We start from the raw sequence: 18,093 nt of genomic DNA, 5'->3' as shown, positions 1-18,093 counted from the left end.
GGTCCCTTAGTAGCCAAGCTAACTGAGCTCGGGGATACCTGACAGCTAGCCCCATTGATTTCTGAGAATTAACTGATTGACTCTTCATGTGTTGTATGTGCTTGAAATATTCCTTTCACTTTTGTATGTTGCCTTTCAGTTGTATTTAGGAAGCTTCTGATATTTTAAAAAATTTTTATACGGACAAATCTGTTCTTTATTTTTGTGGTTTCTGGCTTTAGTGTCATGTTTAAAAAAGACTGTTCCTTCTCCTAGATTATAACATGAAGAGGTAAGAAAAATAAGAAATGTTAGCAGTACCAGAAAAAAATAATCACAAGCCAGAAAGCTGAGGTATCAGCCCAAACTCTCACCAACACAAAGAGAAAGGAGACCTGAGAGTGTGTTTGAAGGCAGTGACCGAGGGAAAAATAGAGCTGTTCCCTCACTATATCCATCAAACCCGACCCATTCAATAAACCAGTTTCATACACTTCCTTTCAAACTTTCCCCTCCCCTTCGAGCTCCTGTGGTAGGGTCAGAACTGGGAGGAAGGGCTGGAGGAAAAGAGTGAAGACTTATTACATAGCTGGTGCCATTTTAGGATCAGATGCCTTTTGGCAGGCAATAGCTAAATGCCAGCTCTTCTGTGTTGTTCACAGGGGTGCTCTTCTGAGCCTCTCCTGCGGAGACCTCGCACACGGAGGTGTTCCCCAGCATGGATGAAACCCTGTCTGGGTGACCCCGAGCTACTTCCCTCTCTCAGCTCCTTTCACAGGAATGTGTCCCTTGCCCTGAAGGCAGCCTTATTGAGCATAGTCCTTTCAATCTGATGCATGGCTCCCCTTTCCTAGGACCACAAGGAAAAAAAAAATTGTCCCTTCCAAATGGTAAAAAATGGAGGCTCCTTCCATTGCTTTCCCCTTTCTTCTTGCCTTGCCCCTTTCTTCATGACACAGCTTCAGTCAGCTTCCGACCTTTCGGAATCTTGAAGTCAGAGCCATCATCAGGATCTATGCCCTGTTTAATGAGGGGACGTTAGGTTCTTCCGAGAACACGCCTGAGCTCTGTTCTAAGAGCAGGAGGAGGCTTTTGAGTTTTGGTGGCATCCAATTTGGAGAAAGAGATGTCAGCCTCCCTCCCCTCTGGCAAACATCCCAAATCTCTATGAGGTTCTCACAGAGCCTGTCCATCCTGTGAATGTCCCCCTTGTATGTAGGCCGTTAGGTAGTGATGAGTAAGAGTTACGAACCCAATATTTCTACCTTTAGCAAGTCCAGTAGAGGTGTGTCTAGCATCTCTGTTTAGTTTTTGTCAGTATTGATCTTCAGCATTAGGATCTCAGCTGAAATGCCAGGATAATAGGAAAAATCCCATTCCACATTGTGTGACATAGAGTTACGTGGTCAACATGGATTGTCACTTATCACAAATGCTTTCTGATTAGTTTATTACTTTTTAAATAATGACCAAAACCATCAATACATTGATATTCATTTTTTCTAGAGGTATAACCCCACTACATTAAAGTAGAAAAAAATATCGAAGGCGTATTCTGTATTGCCAAGCTATTTCTATGTCCAGTATGTAGTCCTTCCAAGTAGTATTTTGTTGATCTTAGTGACAACAAATTCAATGTATCTAATAATACTGCATAGCAGGTCTTCATTCTCTTTCCTGTTGATGTGACAGTCACTCTTTCATGAAACCTTATTTTGTATACTATTTGCATTGTAGATTAGGAATGAAGAGCTGAGTTTGCTAAAGCAATAGTTGAACTGTTATACTTTCTATGTTCTTCCATCAAGAAATAATTACCCTTCAACCAACCTTAACTCTTTCTACTTCATATACGCAAACCACCTAACTAAAATACACTCAAACTCCCAAACCACGCATTCAGTATACAGAAACAGTAAGGACCCAGAAAAGCATAGAATAGTGTATCATAAAGCCTTCCAGTTCCTCATATGAAGGCATTCATTCTTTCATTCAGCAGATACATATTAAGCATCGACTGTGGGTCATAAACCTGAGAGGCAATAGAGTTGATTTTGCTCATTCATTTACTGTGGGAAGTAAAGTGTAAGTTTTTTTTTTGACTCCAGTTCTATAAAATTGAAATGTGATTTCTGGCTTAACAAAGATATTGTTGTAGTAAGACTTTGGTATGTCATTGTTTTGTTGTCTATAATTCTCTGTTGGAATACACCTACTACATGTGGATTGGTTTTAGATGGCCTTCGGCAGTTTGCTACAGAGCCATCTGGCCATTTGCTACCTACTCCCAGTTTAACATTCAGTTCTAGAATAATCTGGCTTTTGACACCCTTAGAACTCAGTTATGCCCTGCCATATGTTCTTGAAGTGTTAAATGTGTTAAATTAAGGTATGTATTGGAAGTTCAGGTGGTATATGCAATACTTCAAAATAGACCATGCCAATAAGATGCAGACTCTCAACACAGCTAAATTGTGGAATATTTACATTTTTAAGATTATAATTTTGTTGTTTTTTTGTATGAAAACTCCACTGAATAGTGACTATTCTTAGGGCATTTATGATATGATTAAAGGAATAGAATTTCAACTTATATCCAATTTAGCATTTAAAGAAATGTCTGTACATCTTTATGGTTATGACCCAAATAATCTTAATACAAGCTGTGAATCGATGTTTGTAAGTCTCTATGTAAAGTATTTGCCCATATTCACGAGCCCACTTTTGAAAGAAGGTATAGTTCAAGGTGGAAAGTAAAAACTCCTGTGCAAATATGTTGAACCTCAAGATAATGTTGAGCGTGTCCTAAAAGATGGCCAACATACTATCTCTTTTTAAAGCTTAGAAGAGGGAAATTCAACCATATGTTAAAATGTCTGATTTTTTTTTTCCAATTCTTTTAGCAAAGATTTGAGCTTGAGTGGATACTCTATAAATACCTGCTGATTGCCTAATAGCTTAAGTAAAGGTCTTAGAATTTGGAAAGCTGGTGAGATTTTTTTTTTTTTTCAAGTGAGGGCATCACTTCAGTACAAGCCTTTCCCCACTGCCTCACTTTGGTGAATCTGTAGCTCTTGCCAGGCACCCTGATCAATAGCTAGCTGTATGTGAACTAGTCATTCCTGCCTCTCTTCAAAACCTTCTCTTCTGATACTACCTGTCCAATTTCTCTTCCAGTTTAGCAAGTCATAAATTATCTGTTACACTTACTTAGTGTGTGATTAGATGATTAAGAATTTCAGACACTAGAAGTTCTGGATAGAGAAAATAAACGAGGCTTTTAAAACAATAAATGGCATGAAAATAAATCAAAAACATGAGAAATAAAAGATACTATAAAAATTAATGCATATTTTTTAAAAGAACTAAGTAAAACTGTTATACATTCATTAAAATTATGTGGATAAGTTAAGTAGTAAGCACGTGTGAAGAGAGAATTAGTGATTTGGGAGCTTAGAGTTTACGAAATAAGAAGAATCCAACTATGTCTAATAGGAGTTCCAGAAGGAAAAATTACAGAAAATGTTAGAGGTATTCAGAGATGTTGGCAAGAAATTTCCAGAGATTATTAAAATAATGAACTCTAAAGGTAACACATATATTTAGTTTTAAAAAGTCAGAAAATATCTGTAATACAAAGCAAAATCCCTTTCCCTGATCCTTCCCACCCCTACGTTCCCCGGCCCCAGAGGCACCGCTGACACGACTTTTGATTGTTTTTTTGTCTTGCTCTTTCTTCATTATATTTAAAATATGAGATAGTATCTATGGACTACTACCAGTAGAAATGATGATTTAATTAGCTCTCTTACATCCACTTTCTCTCACCCTATCTTTCCAAGATGGCTGTATCTCAACTTTTAGTTAATTAAATATTCTATGTTTATAGCATTATTGCTATATAAGAAGTGTTCCCTGCTGAGCATCATTGTGTTCTATGATTAGGTTTCCTTCCCTCCACAACTCTTCACTTTTTGCTGGAGCTCATCATTACTTTGACTTTATTTGCCACTCACAAACCCATTCCAAGCTCTGTCACTGTCACTAATTTATCTTTTGGATATTACGGCCAGCCGTATCGAAATCATTTCGTTTCCACTGTTCTCTGGGATCCCTTCATCCATCCAGGAGGCCTCGATTCTCCTGCTCCTGTTCATTCTGGCTCCTTCTGAACCCTTGAGTCAATTATTTCCCAGATTCCACGTCTCTCTCTTTGCTTCACTTTCTCATTTGGGGTGCACGCACCACCACTGCTTTCAAGACATGCACATGGGAGCTAAAATTTCTGAATACCTTGTGTTCCTGAAAATAACTTGTATCCTGCCTCACGTTTGATTGTTATTTGACAGTTGTGAGCTCTCATTGAAAATTGTTTCTTTCCTAAGTTTGAGGTAATGTTCCATTGTTTTCTATTTGTCTCTAATTCCTATCTATTTCTGATTCCTTGCGTGTGACTCTCCAGTTCACTGTCTCAAAAAGTACTAGACTTTCTTTTTACCCCTGCTGTTCTGAAAGTTCATAATGGTTCTATTTGGATTGGATTTTTGTTCCTTTCTTATGGTTGGCAGTCACTCCTTCAGTACAAAGAATTTTCTTGTAGTTCTAATTTGATTTTTCTCCCCCACTTTCTCAGTATTCACTTTCTTCAACTCTGATTAGTTAATATTGAACCTTAAAGTGACCTAATTTTATTGCCTCCTCTCCTATTTTCTTTCCTTTGTTTTTGTTTTTGTTTTGCTTTCTGTAACATTTTCTCAACTTCACCTTCTAACTCTTCTGTTCATTTTTCTAACAGTTATGTTATTTTTATTTGCAAGCACTCTTTTTTGTTCTTGAGTATCCTTTTTTATTACATCCTATTTTTCCCATCATGGCTATAAAATCTTTTTTACCATTGTGGATATTATAGGATTTTTTCAGAAAGTTTTCTTCTACCCTCCACATTGTCTCGGCTTCTTCCAAGTTCCTTTCTTCTACTTGTCGGCTTTCTCATACTTATTTCAGACTTGTTCATACTTATTTCTTCAACTGTCTGATGGTCCCTGGCGCTCTGTTCATATTTAGAGTGATACCTAAAAGATGATTAGAGTTTCAGAGACACGTCTTGTTGACTAGGACCTTTCTCATCAGATGGACAAACAGGGGTTTAATTGTTTTGTTGTGGCCTCTACACAAATCAGTGTTGCTATGTCAGTCAAGTTAATGTCCAGAGAAAGGCTCCTGGAAGCAGAATCTCCAGCTGTCTGAGAACCAGGTGGGGAAAGGGCACTGGACAGGAATCACCAATAAATGAACACTCTGCCACTTAGTTTTCCACATCCTTGTCCTCAGCCTTGCTTGTTTCCTATGGTTCAGGTCCCCCAGTGAGGAAGCCACCTTTCTGCTGTTGAGATAGAAGGTGGGGGTGGGGGAGAGGATAGTTGCCCACTGCATGGGCCGTGTGAGCTTGGGGAGATCATCAGAATATTTGAGTTCACATTATATAGAATTGCTGCCAGTTCTGTTTTCAGTTCTGCTGTGCATTTGCACATCCAGAGACACCTGATGTGTCCAATTCCTGAGCCTTTTAGAGTTGCTCTGGGGCACATGAGCTGCTGCTTCCTGGCAGACATGTCATGCACAAACACAGTCACACACGTACAGGTGCCCTGTCTCCTCCTGTATGCAAACACCACTCCTCTGTCTGCTTTCCATCTTCTCAAATTCAGGGGACTATTTTTTTCTATTGTCATCTTTCTTGGTTTTTTGTCTCTGTGTTCGGGAAACTATGCCTTTAAGAAAACATTCCCCTGACACTATTTTAGTGGAGATTCAAAAAGCAAGGGGGATTTAAAATTGGTGCACACTCCACCATGTTTCCCCCAATCCATTTCTTCCCACTGCAGCCACTGTGTTTATTCAGACCCAGTCTGACTATAAACCTCTCAGATGGCTAAAAACCCTTGACTTACACTCTTTTTTTTTTTAAATTTTGGTATCATTAATCTACAGTTACATGAAGGACATTATGTTTACTAGGCTCCCCCCTTCACCGAGTCCCCCCCACATACCCCTTCACACCTTGACCTCTACTCTTAAGGGCAAAAAAGTCACTCCTGGTTATTTTTTCAGGTCTCATTTTTACCCCTCCTCTCCCCTACCCACACTCTATGCACACCCACTCAATGCTCTGGCCATATTTTGTTTTTAATCCCCAGCCATGATTTCTCCCTAGGCCCTTTGCACATGCTGTTACTCTTACCACCACCCACCTCTCCCTCCCACATCTGGATAACATCTAATCATCAGCGAGGTCTCAGCTAAAAGATCTCTTTCTCCAGAGAGCCTTCCCTCTCCAGAGCCAGTTTACTTATAAACTTTTTGAATACTTATCACTTTGTATATCTCATCCCCACTTAGACACTCACTTTGTATACTTAAAGGATTTATTTCAAATGTAAATGTAACAATATTGTATCTTCTAATATTAGTTCAAAATAAAGTCAGTTTCTGTGACTCAAAAATTAGCAATAGAATCAAAACGACGTGAATCAGTACTTAGTACTGAAGCATTTAATGTTTTGAAAATTTGCCTGAGTTATTAATGAAACAAATGATGAGCAAAAGAAGAAAAAGAGGGCTGTGCTGTAAGTTGGATTTGCTGGGAAGTTTGATTGATTCAGGTTGTGGATAGCAAGTGAAAAAAAAAAAAAAGACTGGATTTTTTATGCCCATCTGTTCATGCTTCAGAGACCTGGAAACTGGTGTTTTACATTTCCTGGTTTTACTTTCTTGGTTTATGCAGCTTTAGAAGGGAAAAGATGGAGTCTCTTAGAAAAATGAATGGATAAAAGGAAAGAAAAATCAAAGCATAAGATAGTAAAAAATACTATAGGAAACGCATAATAGAAAGGGAGGAATATATTTGTTTGATTTATAACATTGGGCCTTTTGTAATTAATGGGCCTTTTGTAATTAACGTGCCTCTAGGCATGAGTACATATCTTTGACTACTACAAAAAAGAAAATAAGGTAACATATTAAAATGCCTGCCTTAAGTGGATGGCTAAAGTGTAACTTGTAAGAGTTCACAAGAAAGATACATCTTAAAAAAGGCCTGGGTCTCTCTCTGGTTTGTAACGAGGTCTTTACTATGAAAGGAGCAGTAGAGTCAGACACTAGAGCTTTTAAAATCTTGAGTATCTCTTTAGTAACAACGACAACATGGTGATAGTGGTCTTCACCATTATTATCAGCAATAAAAAAGAAGAGCATTTGCCGAGCTTTTACTGTGTGCCAAGCAACACGGGAAACACAATTCTGCAAGGCAGCGTTAGTATTATCCCCATTTTACCGTTGGAGTCACTGATACTAGAGAAAAGACTTTTTCCCAGTTCAGCTGGTAAGTGGCAGAGCCCTGATTCTGAAACCCTGCAATATGCCTAAAGCCCTGCTTGACCCAGTAATGTCATTTTCCCCTTAGAAACACTCTTCTTTGAGAAGTCTAGGGCTGGCCTCATTCTCACTGAACAGATGAAAAACCCAGGTTTTGAGTGATTAAATGACATTATTCACAACCAAACAAATTTTTAAGAAAAATTCCTTTCCTAAAACCCAATTCTCCATTCTTTTTTTAGTTACTTGTGGTTTAAAAAGTAACATTTTTTGCTTCAATAATAAAATATACAAAACATTTTCTCCTTTTTAATAACCCAAATTCTCTTTTCAGTTTTGATAGCTCCCTCTTCCATTACAGTATTCTCTTGTTGTCACTGTCCATCAACATAGACAGAGCCCCTCCAATTCCATTATTTTCCCCATGCTCTGTTCACAATATTTCACAAACTATGTTGTTCCCCCTTTCTCCCTTTTTCCTACAAGAGTATCCAGTTGTATTAGTCATCTCAGGCTGCCATAACAAAATACCATAGGCTGGGTGGTTTAAACAACAGAAATTTATTTTCTCACAGTTCTGGAGGCTGGAGGTCTGAGATCAAAGGCCTGTTTGGTTGGTTCTGAGTAGGACTGTCTGCCTGGCTTGCAGATGGCTGCCTTCTGGCTGTGTCCTCACAGGTGTGGTGGCAGGAGGGAGGTGGGAAAGGAGAGAGGAAGAGGAAACAGAGAGATCTCTCCCCCTTCTTATAAGGCCACAGTCCAATCAGATCAAGGCCCAATCCTTATGCCATCTTTTACCCCTAGTTACCTCCCGAAACCCCCACCTCCAGGTGCAGCCACGGTGGTAGTCGTCAGGGCTCCAGCATATGAATTTTGAGGGAACACGGTTCAGTCCATGGTACCAGTGAAGAGACGCCATGCTCTCAAGGAGACTGCATTTGGAAACAATGCCATAGGGGAATTCTTCTATTTGTTTGAAAATAAGAAAGTGCTCCCTTTTTCAATAATAGCAAACTTTCCCATTCTGCTTTCAACCTCCAAATAATGGCTCCCCTATCACCAAAAAAAATCATGGAGTAGAACACACGATTAGACATCATTTGTAGAGTCTCCCTCAGTGCTTTGTTGATGCTATAAAAGTCATAATTCCCAGAGTAGTGAGAACATTCACTCACCAACAGGGGAAATCCTTATAAAGCAGCTTGCTGAGTCTTTGTGCCTATGAAACAGCTACTTCCTCTTGCTCAAGAGTTTACTTCAGATTCACGTTTGGGAACTTCTTCACTTTTTATATACTGCTAAGTTGAGTGACATGAATGGATAGAAAGTTTTGAAAATTTGCCTGAGTTATTAATGAAACAAATGATGAGCAAGTTTTTACATTTGAATTAAAAAGATCATTTTAGTAACGGAATCAGTAAATAGTTTAGTTTAAAGGTGATATGGATAATTTACAATTGCAGTGGCTCAGAGATAAAAATCAGTAAATATGAAATGTTACTGCACATGCACTTAAAACATTGTAAATATAGACGTAACCTCTTGCACAAATAAGGAGCTTAAATATTTGTTGAATGAATATCTGTTGACTGATTCAACACAGTGACTCATTCACTGACTGACTAGGAAATGTGGCGTTACCCAAGATGCCCTTAGGAATATTCCATAAATACAGATGTTACATGAATAAACAAGGGATGGAAAATTTATTTAGATTCTACACATCATGACCAATACATGTTCTCTCTCTTAATCCTCTCAAGAAATATGTAAGAACAGATAATATCCCATTTTGTAGATTAGGAAACTGAGGTTCAAAGGAATTAACTGACTTGAACACATTTACAAATACAGGAAGTGCCAGGGCAATCCTGTGTACCGATACAGCCTGGATTCTCCAATCTTCAACATGCCCATTGTCTGAGTCAAGTTCCTTAAGGTGCCACACAGAGATTTCCCTCTAGCTGCTCTCCCAAAATAATCTTTCACATAAGCTTACTGTGGTACCTGAAATTATCCCATTTGTGAACGATTCCTGTGAACTCATGTATTGCCCTTTTTGAAGAGTATAATGAATTGAGCATGGAAGGTGATTAATACACTGGGAATTTAAGACTGGTTTCCAACAAGACCAACAGTGGAAAGCAGGGCATGATTCAGGGCTGGATCCGAATTAGGGCTTAGTTCCAGGATCGTTGGCAAGGTGACACAGGTTGGGGACAGGGATTGTCGGAAGGGGACCCACGCAATCAGAAAGTAGTGTGTGGGTCTTAGGGAATTCATCACCAGTGGATGGAAAGTGCTTCAAGTTGGAGGTAGGAAAACAAGAGATTCCCTATTTGCAGTGTAGCCTACAGCTTTGCATAAGTGTATTGAATTACTACAGTAAACCTTGTGTAGACTGGAGGGTTTTGTTGCTCTGAGAGAGCTCTTTTTGGGGAGGAGTGGAGATCATGAGACATATGCATACGTGTGGTCACAAGGATGGTTCTGGATTTCACAAGGATGATGCTATCACATGCAAGGTACTTTTTTAATCTCATACATGTTTAAGGACCTTAAATTTTCTGTATGGAAGTAGTATGTCATAAAGGGATTTTTGTAAATCACATAAGACAAACTGCTCTAACTAGCGGGCAGTTAATTTAGCAATGTATGCAATCTAAAACTTTGAAATCAAGAGAGAATGGGGAATTGAGGCATAGTTACTTAAGTTAAAAAATGCTAATCACATACACTATGTTGTCAGAATAAATAATGTAAACAAATGGTATAAATTAGATATATGGAAAAGTGTTAGATTTTCAGAAATGATTCTTAGAAATGTTAGTGTGAAATTAAAATAGAAAGGAAAAGCTCATGGGAACAGAAGCCTCTTTTCCTATGACAGCCAAACATCCCAACTATTCAAAGAATAGATGTCAGAAAATGATGGACTTTAAACCGGGGAAATGAAGCTTATGCTTCTCTTTAGGCGACCTTCAGGAGAAGGGCTGTCTTCACTAAATGCACCATTTCTGGGACCAGACATGGCTAATGCAGCCAGTCTGATAACCACAAATTTGCTTTCAGTTTCGGTATACATTTCTCAGGCTAATAAGGGTTTGCTTGTTAATTTTAACTGCAGCTCGTTTCCATGGATCCTGTTTCTGATTTTGCCACATACAAGATTCTTCATGGTCCAAGCAGGACACTCTTGTCTATGCTCTTCTCACTGCTGTCAGTACTTCATGTTGGCTTTGCAAGTTTACACCATGGGAGATTTGGTTCAGGCCCTGAACACCCAACATCTAAATGTGGCCTCACCAGCCACCATGGTGTTGGACGGCTGTTCTCCCTAAACATTTGTGCTGTGTGCATGTGGACTGTGATTGATTCACCTGTGATTCAGATTTGTTCAAATAATATTGTGCCAGGAGTTTCTTCTTGAAACAACCTCTGTAGGCATGTCCCATCTACTTCATGAACATTAGTCCTTAGCCATCTCCAGGAAAGAAGAGCAACCCTTCTATGACCAACCAACAAAGCATAAATCTGCCTTTCTATTTAATGTTGTGCTCTCCAAACATCTAGTTTTAATTATGATAGATTTCCTTGCTTGTGATTCCTTTATTTGGTGAAGATAACTGTGGCAAGAGGTATAGAGGGTGTATGTATATACATAAGAATGCTAGGTCAAGATTTTTACTTTTATACTTTATAGTTCTATATAAATCTGCTTACCATATAAATGATGTATTGGACACATGTGGGCTAGCATGATTTTTTAATTATCTCTGATATTTGCTTATGTGGCTAAATGCTGAAAATGTTAATTTTGTAATTAATTTCCAACACATTGTTTGGAAACAATAAATAGTTTTTGTTATAAATCACCCAAGAACTTAAATCACTGAACTGCGTGGATGTGTCTTGCCAGTTGGTTTTGGAAAAGTTATTTATCTTTGATTCCTATTTCCTTTCTCCTCAATTCTCAATATGGTTTCTATCTAGGAATCCACAGAAACTGCTGTGATAAAATCGAATGATATTTTTTTCCGCTCTCATCCGTATTAGCCTTAAGCTGTATCTTCTGTCATTTTTCTCATGGGTTCTGAGTTCCTTCAAACTCTCCTTTGTTTGCTGATGTGTGGCCTTGGAGCATGGCCTTTGGTTTGAGTTTCATGACCTGCTCACGTGAATGCATTTTCCCACTCCTTTGGCCGTCTCTACGTATAACGTAAGCCACTGCCAATCTGGATCCCCCTGTTTTCCAGACTCTGTCTCAAGTAGTGTTTCCCAGAGTAACTTTTGCTGAATATTCATTCTTAAGGTGTCTCTGTGTGTCTGCATTTGGGCAGGGGGTGGAGGGAGAGTTCCTTGTTCCATTAAGTGTTAAGTTTGGGAACAACAAACACAGTATGCCATCACGTAATAGGTGCTCAATAACTATTTATTGAATGAACAAAAGAACAAATGAGTGAACCTATTTATAGTACACACTAGCAGGGCTTTCAGAGTTCTGTAGTGAAGAAATGTGTAAGTTGGTTTGACCGAGCATTTCCTAGACTTTTTTCTCACAAAATCCCTAGCACAGCACCTGCATGTGTCCCATGGAACTCATGGTGCGCACAACACCGTGTGAAACTTCAGCCAAAGGATTCAATGCAGAGGCCCTATGACTCTCCCTACCCCAGACCTGAGCCACAGCAGAATAGGCTGAGCTCGGTCAGCACCCTCTCTGTGCCTGCCCCGCGTGCTGGCCAGTTTCCTTACTCCAGTTGCTAACACTCTCCCTTTGTTATGGGCTCAAATTTGGAATACTCTGTGAACAGTTATGCTCTCTGTCTTTCTCTTGAATCATCCCCTAATATACATTATTTTTTTCTCACATACTGTTTTCCCAATCTGTTCTGAGAAGCAAGACTATTGATAATACCTGCTTTGTGGACTCTAATCTGTGGGTATTTATGAGATTCTATAGACTGAACTCACTCTATTAAGTACTTTTTATCGAAATCTCTCAAAAAGACATTTGTAAGCAGTGTATTCCACTGTGATGTACATTTCAGCCATGACATACTTTTCAACACACGTGAATCAATATTAATGTCCTGAATTTACTTGACTTGCTGCATTTTATTGTCTTCCTCTTGATTATCTGTTAGCCACCTAGACACACTGTAGCTTCTCAACTTCAGCAGAAATAAGCTAAGGTGCCTAGAGCATTTCCTGTGTTTGCCATCAATCCTAACAACATTTAAAACTCCTCTCGAACCTAGACTTTTCTTGACTGATGTGAATAAGGCACTCGGCCACTCACGCCTGCAGGTCCAGTTCTAGGCTTGTGTGTTTGGTTGTGGGAAGTAGGGAGAAGCAATCAAATTTAGGTCTAGAAAATACGTATTCCAGCTGCGTCTTTAGCCATTGCCCAACATAGTACTGGGGTTTTGTGGCAGTGCCTCTGGAACCACATTGAGGGACAGAGGTGGAGAGAAAGGAAGGGTGTTTAAAAGGAGGGGAGACAGTAGGGAGGCTGTACTTCTGCTCCACAGAATTGCTATTGGTTGAAAAAGAAATTAGAGGTGGGGTCCCATGGTTAATAACAGACTGAAAATGATTACAGTAATCAGAACATTTCTAAAAGTGACAACAGGTTTTGATAGAACATTTGAGAGACTGAGGAACAAGGGAAGGTGTTCTGTGAGTGGGGTGGGCAGTGGCATTCCTTAAAAAAAAATGGAAGGGATTATTAAATAGCAAATCTGGCATGTTCTAAAAGGCAGCTCACTGGCTTTCTCCTGACTCCTTCATTTCCTTCATTTCCCTCTTTCCCTCCTACCTCAGGACCTGTTCTCTTCTCATTGGCACCCCCACCAGATTTGGAGCTGGGGCAGGGAAAGGAAGTGCTCAGACATGTGCCAATTTGCATGTTCACTCCCTTGAGTTAACAACAGGACAGCACATTCTCTCCAGTGCTATAAAAAAGCCAGTTTCACCCAGTCAGAAAGGTATTACTTTATTTTTTAGCATAGAACAGTTTATTGCCAAGCTTCTCTTAACTGTACATTACAAATAGCATCTGAGTAAGAATGTTCTGGATGAGTTAATGAGTGTGGTGCTATTATTAAGCAAACTGCTTGTTAGTATTATAGCCTATTTGATCTTGGTATTGATGTGAAGTAATTGACCATAGAACTACATTTAGAAAAGCTGAAATAAAGTTTCTTGATTTCTGTTATGGCAATAAATTGTTTATATTAAACATGTCTATGAAAATATGAGTTCCATGGCACAGAAAATAAGAATAGACTGTGTGGAATGAGGATTGTTTTTTGTTCTGTAGAAATATTAATACACTTGTCCAGCTTGCTTTGGGACCAGCTCTGCTGAAACAAAGTAGTAAAAATTATTACAGCTTATTACTACTGAGTATATGAAAACTAAAGTGATCTTAACTTCCCTCACCTAAATGACATACTTCCTTTTAGATTTTGCTAACTGCCTAAATACTCAATTAGGTAACAATAACTTCGTAAACAGACTATTAAAGATAAACATTACAAGGTATTGTAAACATGGAAAGCGTAGCATGTTAACTACCTTCTTTCGAATACTGGATTATTACCAATATTGGTTGTTGGTATTTTGTCCACTTCTATTATTAAATTTCCCTAGCGATAGCATTTCCATAGGGAATTTATACCATGAGCTAATAAATTATACTGTTGGGGAGTTTTTGTCGAAATTCAGCTTAAATTTTCCCATTCTTAATTTCATCTCATTATTCCTAGTTATACCCCCTTGTACCCAGTTAAATAATTACTCTCTTTCCTTAGAGACTCCTATTATGTACCCCTCTAGTTGTCACTTAACCAGGCTATTCATATTTAGCTCCTGTAATCTGCCCTCATAAATCAATTCTCCCATTGCCTTAATCACTATTATTGCTCTTCTAAGAACTCTCTAATTTTCAAACATACAGTTGTCAAGTGCCCCAAGTGAAATCAGCATTCACACAGAGTTCTGCCCCTACAGACTCGGCATCTCCCATCCCTGTACAACATGATCCGTAACAAAGTGGCGTCAGTTTGCGGGTCAGATCAGCACAGGTTCATCTTGTCAAACTCTAAACCATGTGTCCCACTTCGATTCAGGCTCATTTCTATTTTTTCAATTCCATAACATTAGTAGTTGAGTTTTGGTTATTGACCATATTTATATTCTGCATCTTTCCATGTCCTTATTCACCAGCACCTATCAAGTCAACCATCCACAACCCATGTTAACATGAGATTCTGTTCATCCTAGAGGACATTTAGGAAACATGTTGAATAAAAACAGGCATAGCACCTTGCCCACAGCTAAATTCCTTGTTAGTTACCAATTCCCTTTGTTTACAACCCTTTAGCCAATCTCCCGTCTCTTTTAATTTGCAGTCTTGCTCACATGCGGGCCAATATAAATGGATTTTATGAGTAAAATGGGTCATGGTACTGTTTTCTAAAATGGAGATATGTTGTTTCAGTGCCCACTGATTTTTTTGGTTTTTTAATTATGACTCCTTTGTTCACTAAGTTTGTAATTCTGCTTAAGTCCTTTTTAAGCTTGCCTGGCATTCTTTATCCGACAGAAACAAATAGGTTACTTCCCTGGCTTTATTGTTGTTTTCCAACTATGTACAGATGTTCCTTCTATTACCATTTGTTTCATTTGTTTAGAAGAAGTTGAAGATACTGTCACAATGTTGTTTTGTTGTGCACCTTACATGGTGATCAGTGGGAATATTTATGTTGATTTTTACTTCGTTAGAGTCTCCTCCTCAGTATTTTGAATATGTTTCATAAAAAAGTTGGTTAGTTCCCTTAATAACTTGAGACTTGTGAGATCTGAAACTATAATCTATATATGCCCACGTTTCTTTCCATTTTAAACGAAGAACACATTTATTATTTTGTCGGGGCATATACCAAGGTGGTTAGCACCATTTTCTGTGTTTTATCTACCTATATACAATCATGTACTTATTATTTGGGCAGGTTCTTATATATCAGGTGGTTTTTCTCTAAGGGTTTTAGAAAAAAGCACAAGAGCCCCTAACACAAGCGTCTTGGTTCTAGAAGGTACACAGCTGACTCCAGCCAAGGCCATGGTTTCCGGCTGGCGGAGGAACCCCCACTGGTCCTCACTGCCCCTCAGCTGCTGCTTCAGACCTAGGGGGCTTCCTGTCTCCTCCCCACAGTGCATTCCTGATCCCTCCGCTCCCTGTTACACTCCATCTCCGCCTGTAGATGGCCTTGCCTAATGGTTTGTTGGCACACCTTAATCCCACACCTGCCACCTGAAACTTTTTTCAATTTCATTTTTCTCCCTTAGCTTCGTAAGAAAGTTGGGTTTGTTCCCTTTTATAAGGTCGTACTTCCCCCATGCCAAGAATGCTGCCAGTATCATACATGCTGTGCTGTTCTCCTGCTTCCATCTTGTAGGTCTTCCTGTTTTGTCAGGACCCTGCTCCCTTACTGCATCCCCGAGTGAATGCCCAAGAAAACACCCCCATGTACCCATTCAAGAAAATAAATCTTGCCCTGTCGCTCTTCCCCTCGCAGTCTCTCCTTCTGTGCCTCTCCCTCATTCATGCCACCACCTGCAGGCTGCTTTCTGCCCGCTCCCCCCCACAGGAACTGCCCGTGGAGCAGCCAAGAGCCCCTTGTTGTTTCAGGTGCTGTAGCACTTCTGCACTGTTTACACCCTTTCATACACATTTCTAAGGTTTCTTGAGGTTTTTTTTAACCCATTCTTTGGAGACTTGTAATTCACATCAATAGTATGTTACTCTCCTGGATTCTTTTGATTCTTCTGATGTCGCTTACTGCTCCCCTTCTGTGGTTCTTCTGCCTCACCTCTCTTTTAAATGCATGTACTCTCATTTCTTCACTCACTTGGCAATCTGGGAAAGGGGCCAAGTCCAGGAGGGCTTCATGGACTCTGAGAAAGCATTTGTTGTCTGGCCTCAGTTTACCTCTCTAGACCTTTGATCCCAGGACCTGGTCACAGCCTCTTTGGGTTGCATGTTAGTCCCTAAAGAGTTCATGTGTCTTCACACCCCTTACCTTTGATCATACTGTTCCCTCAGTCTAGAGTTTCTCCCTCTCTGCCTTTCAAAATTCTTCAACTAAAACCATCTCTAAGCCTTCACTTATCCAAGTTAGAATTAATCACTAGTTCTGTTTCAAAAGTTGGAATGTCCATTTTTTATATATTGTGTTCCTCCACAGGGTTAGTCACTTCTGTCTCCCACTCTATCTGTTCTGAACTCTACTGTTTGCTCCCCAATAGATGGCCAGCTCCTTGATTTCATTTTATTTAGAGGCTTCTGACAATAAATAACAGATGTGGAACTCTGTAAGATGAAGCATTATGGGAAGATAGGGGAGAGATATAAAAACATCCTTCAAGAAATGTTAGCAAGGTCAATTCAGTAAAAACGTGTGTACTTGTGCCCAGGAATACAGAAATAGTCATGTGAACAGAAATGACTAGTGAGCAGAAATGACTAGTGTTAATCAAGGAAGTTTCAAGCATTTTTGTAGGTTAATGAGCAAGCATGGCTTGAAAATAAGTGCTAGGCCACATGGTGACTGGAAAAGGGAACTCCAGAGAGATGAGTGGGGAGTGATAAACTACCTCTCTAATCTTATTTTTTATCGTCTGTGTAGTGCAGGTGTTGTAGCCACAGAAACTCTTTGGAAACCATTCAAATGTTTGTTATATCTTTACTTTTTATGTTTTATACATCATGATGTCCTTACAGAAAGATAAGGAATTATTTTTAAATAGTGTCTTCACTAAAAGTACATTTCATTTCCTTCTTATAACAGATTCATGCCCAAGCACAAAACAACCCATTTACAGAAGATTCTCAGCCTTAAGGGAAATGGTGGTGCTTCTCCATCCATGGCCCTCCCATTCCAACAGGAAGAGAGGGAATCTGAGAATTTATCAAAGAATTTCCATTCAGAACCTGGACCTTGTGATGCTGTGCAAGAAAACCTGGGCAGCTCACTTACACAGGAGTCAGACCTAAGCACGTGCAGTTCGTCAGATAATTCAAGCTCTCTTCATGAGGAAAATAAACAAAATACACCTTTTAAGCACTGTGACATTTCAGGTGGAATTGATGATCAGCAAAGACCATTGCACATTGTCTGGCCTCACAGGTGGTAAGTTTAAGACACACCAATTCAGTAAGAGTTGTAGAAGTGGTAATAGAAAATATGTTCTGATGATTGACTTAGGAATCCGTTGTCCCTGTAGCTTTAGAAGATCATTTTAGTGTGGCAATACTTCTAATACAGTGCCAAGGTGGTGCTACTCAGTATCTTTATATAAATAGTTATGTGTTTAGATTAAATTTTAATTACAGGTAATTATTTCCAGCAATTTGCTCAGCTAACATCAGCAAGGCACTTGTAGGAAATCAGATCTTGTTCAAGAAGTTACAAAGCATCAGAATAGTATCCCATATAAGATCTATGTAATGTTGTCACGTAACTATTTCACATATACACATTGTTAAAGCAGCATAACTGTTAAAACAGAAACAATTTCCATTATTTACTAATTTGACCAGTTTCAACTGTGTGCCTTTATTTCGCTTCTCATAATATGTATCAGGGTATTTGCAACTGTTTCCCTTCTCTCAAATGCCTCTGCATTGTGCTAAGCAAAATACTTTCCAGAAGAATCTCCTCTAAATAGAGG

The 18,093-nt window shown here is 39.1% G+C and overlaps 1 protein-coding gene across 17 annotated transcripts in view; it reads left to right on the top strand.

The window, feature by feature from the left end:
* Positions 1-18,093, top strand: part of GTDC1 (glycosyltransferase like domain containing 1) — a 352,224-nt gene that overhangs the window by 273,089 nt on the left and 61,042 nt on the right. For 15 of the 17 annotated variants that reach the window (XR_012133380.1, XR_012133381.1, XR_005061974.2 and 12 more), the window contains one exon: positions 17,211-17,552. The exons of the other annotated variants lie outside the window; for them this stretch is intronic. Coding sequence is in view for 12 of the 15 variants with exons in the window: in XM_073241398.1 (XP_073097499.1) it covers positions 17,211-17,552 (342 nt within the window). In the remaining 3 variants the exon portion in view is untranslated. The remainder of the gene's footprint in view (positions 1-17,210; positions 17,553-18,093) is intronic. 17 annotated transcript variants of the gene reach the window in all.

Source organism: Manis javanica, chromosome 7, assembly GCF_040802235.1.
Source record: "Manis javanica isolate MJ-LG chromosome 7, MJ_LKY, whole genome shotgun sequence".
In the NCBI taxonomy this organism is placed as follows: domain Eukaryota; kingdom Metazoa; phylum Chordata; class Mammalia; order Pholidota; family Manidae; genus Manis; species Manis javanica.
The sequence above is the reverse complement of the archived record's forward strand: the minus strand, read 5'-3'. Positions and strand labels throughout refer to the sequence as shown.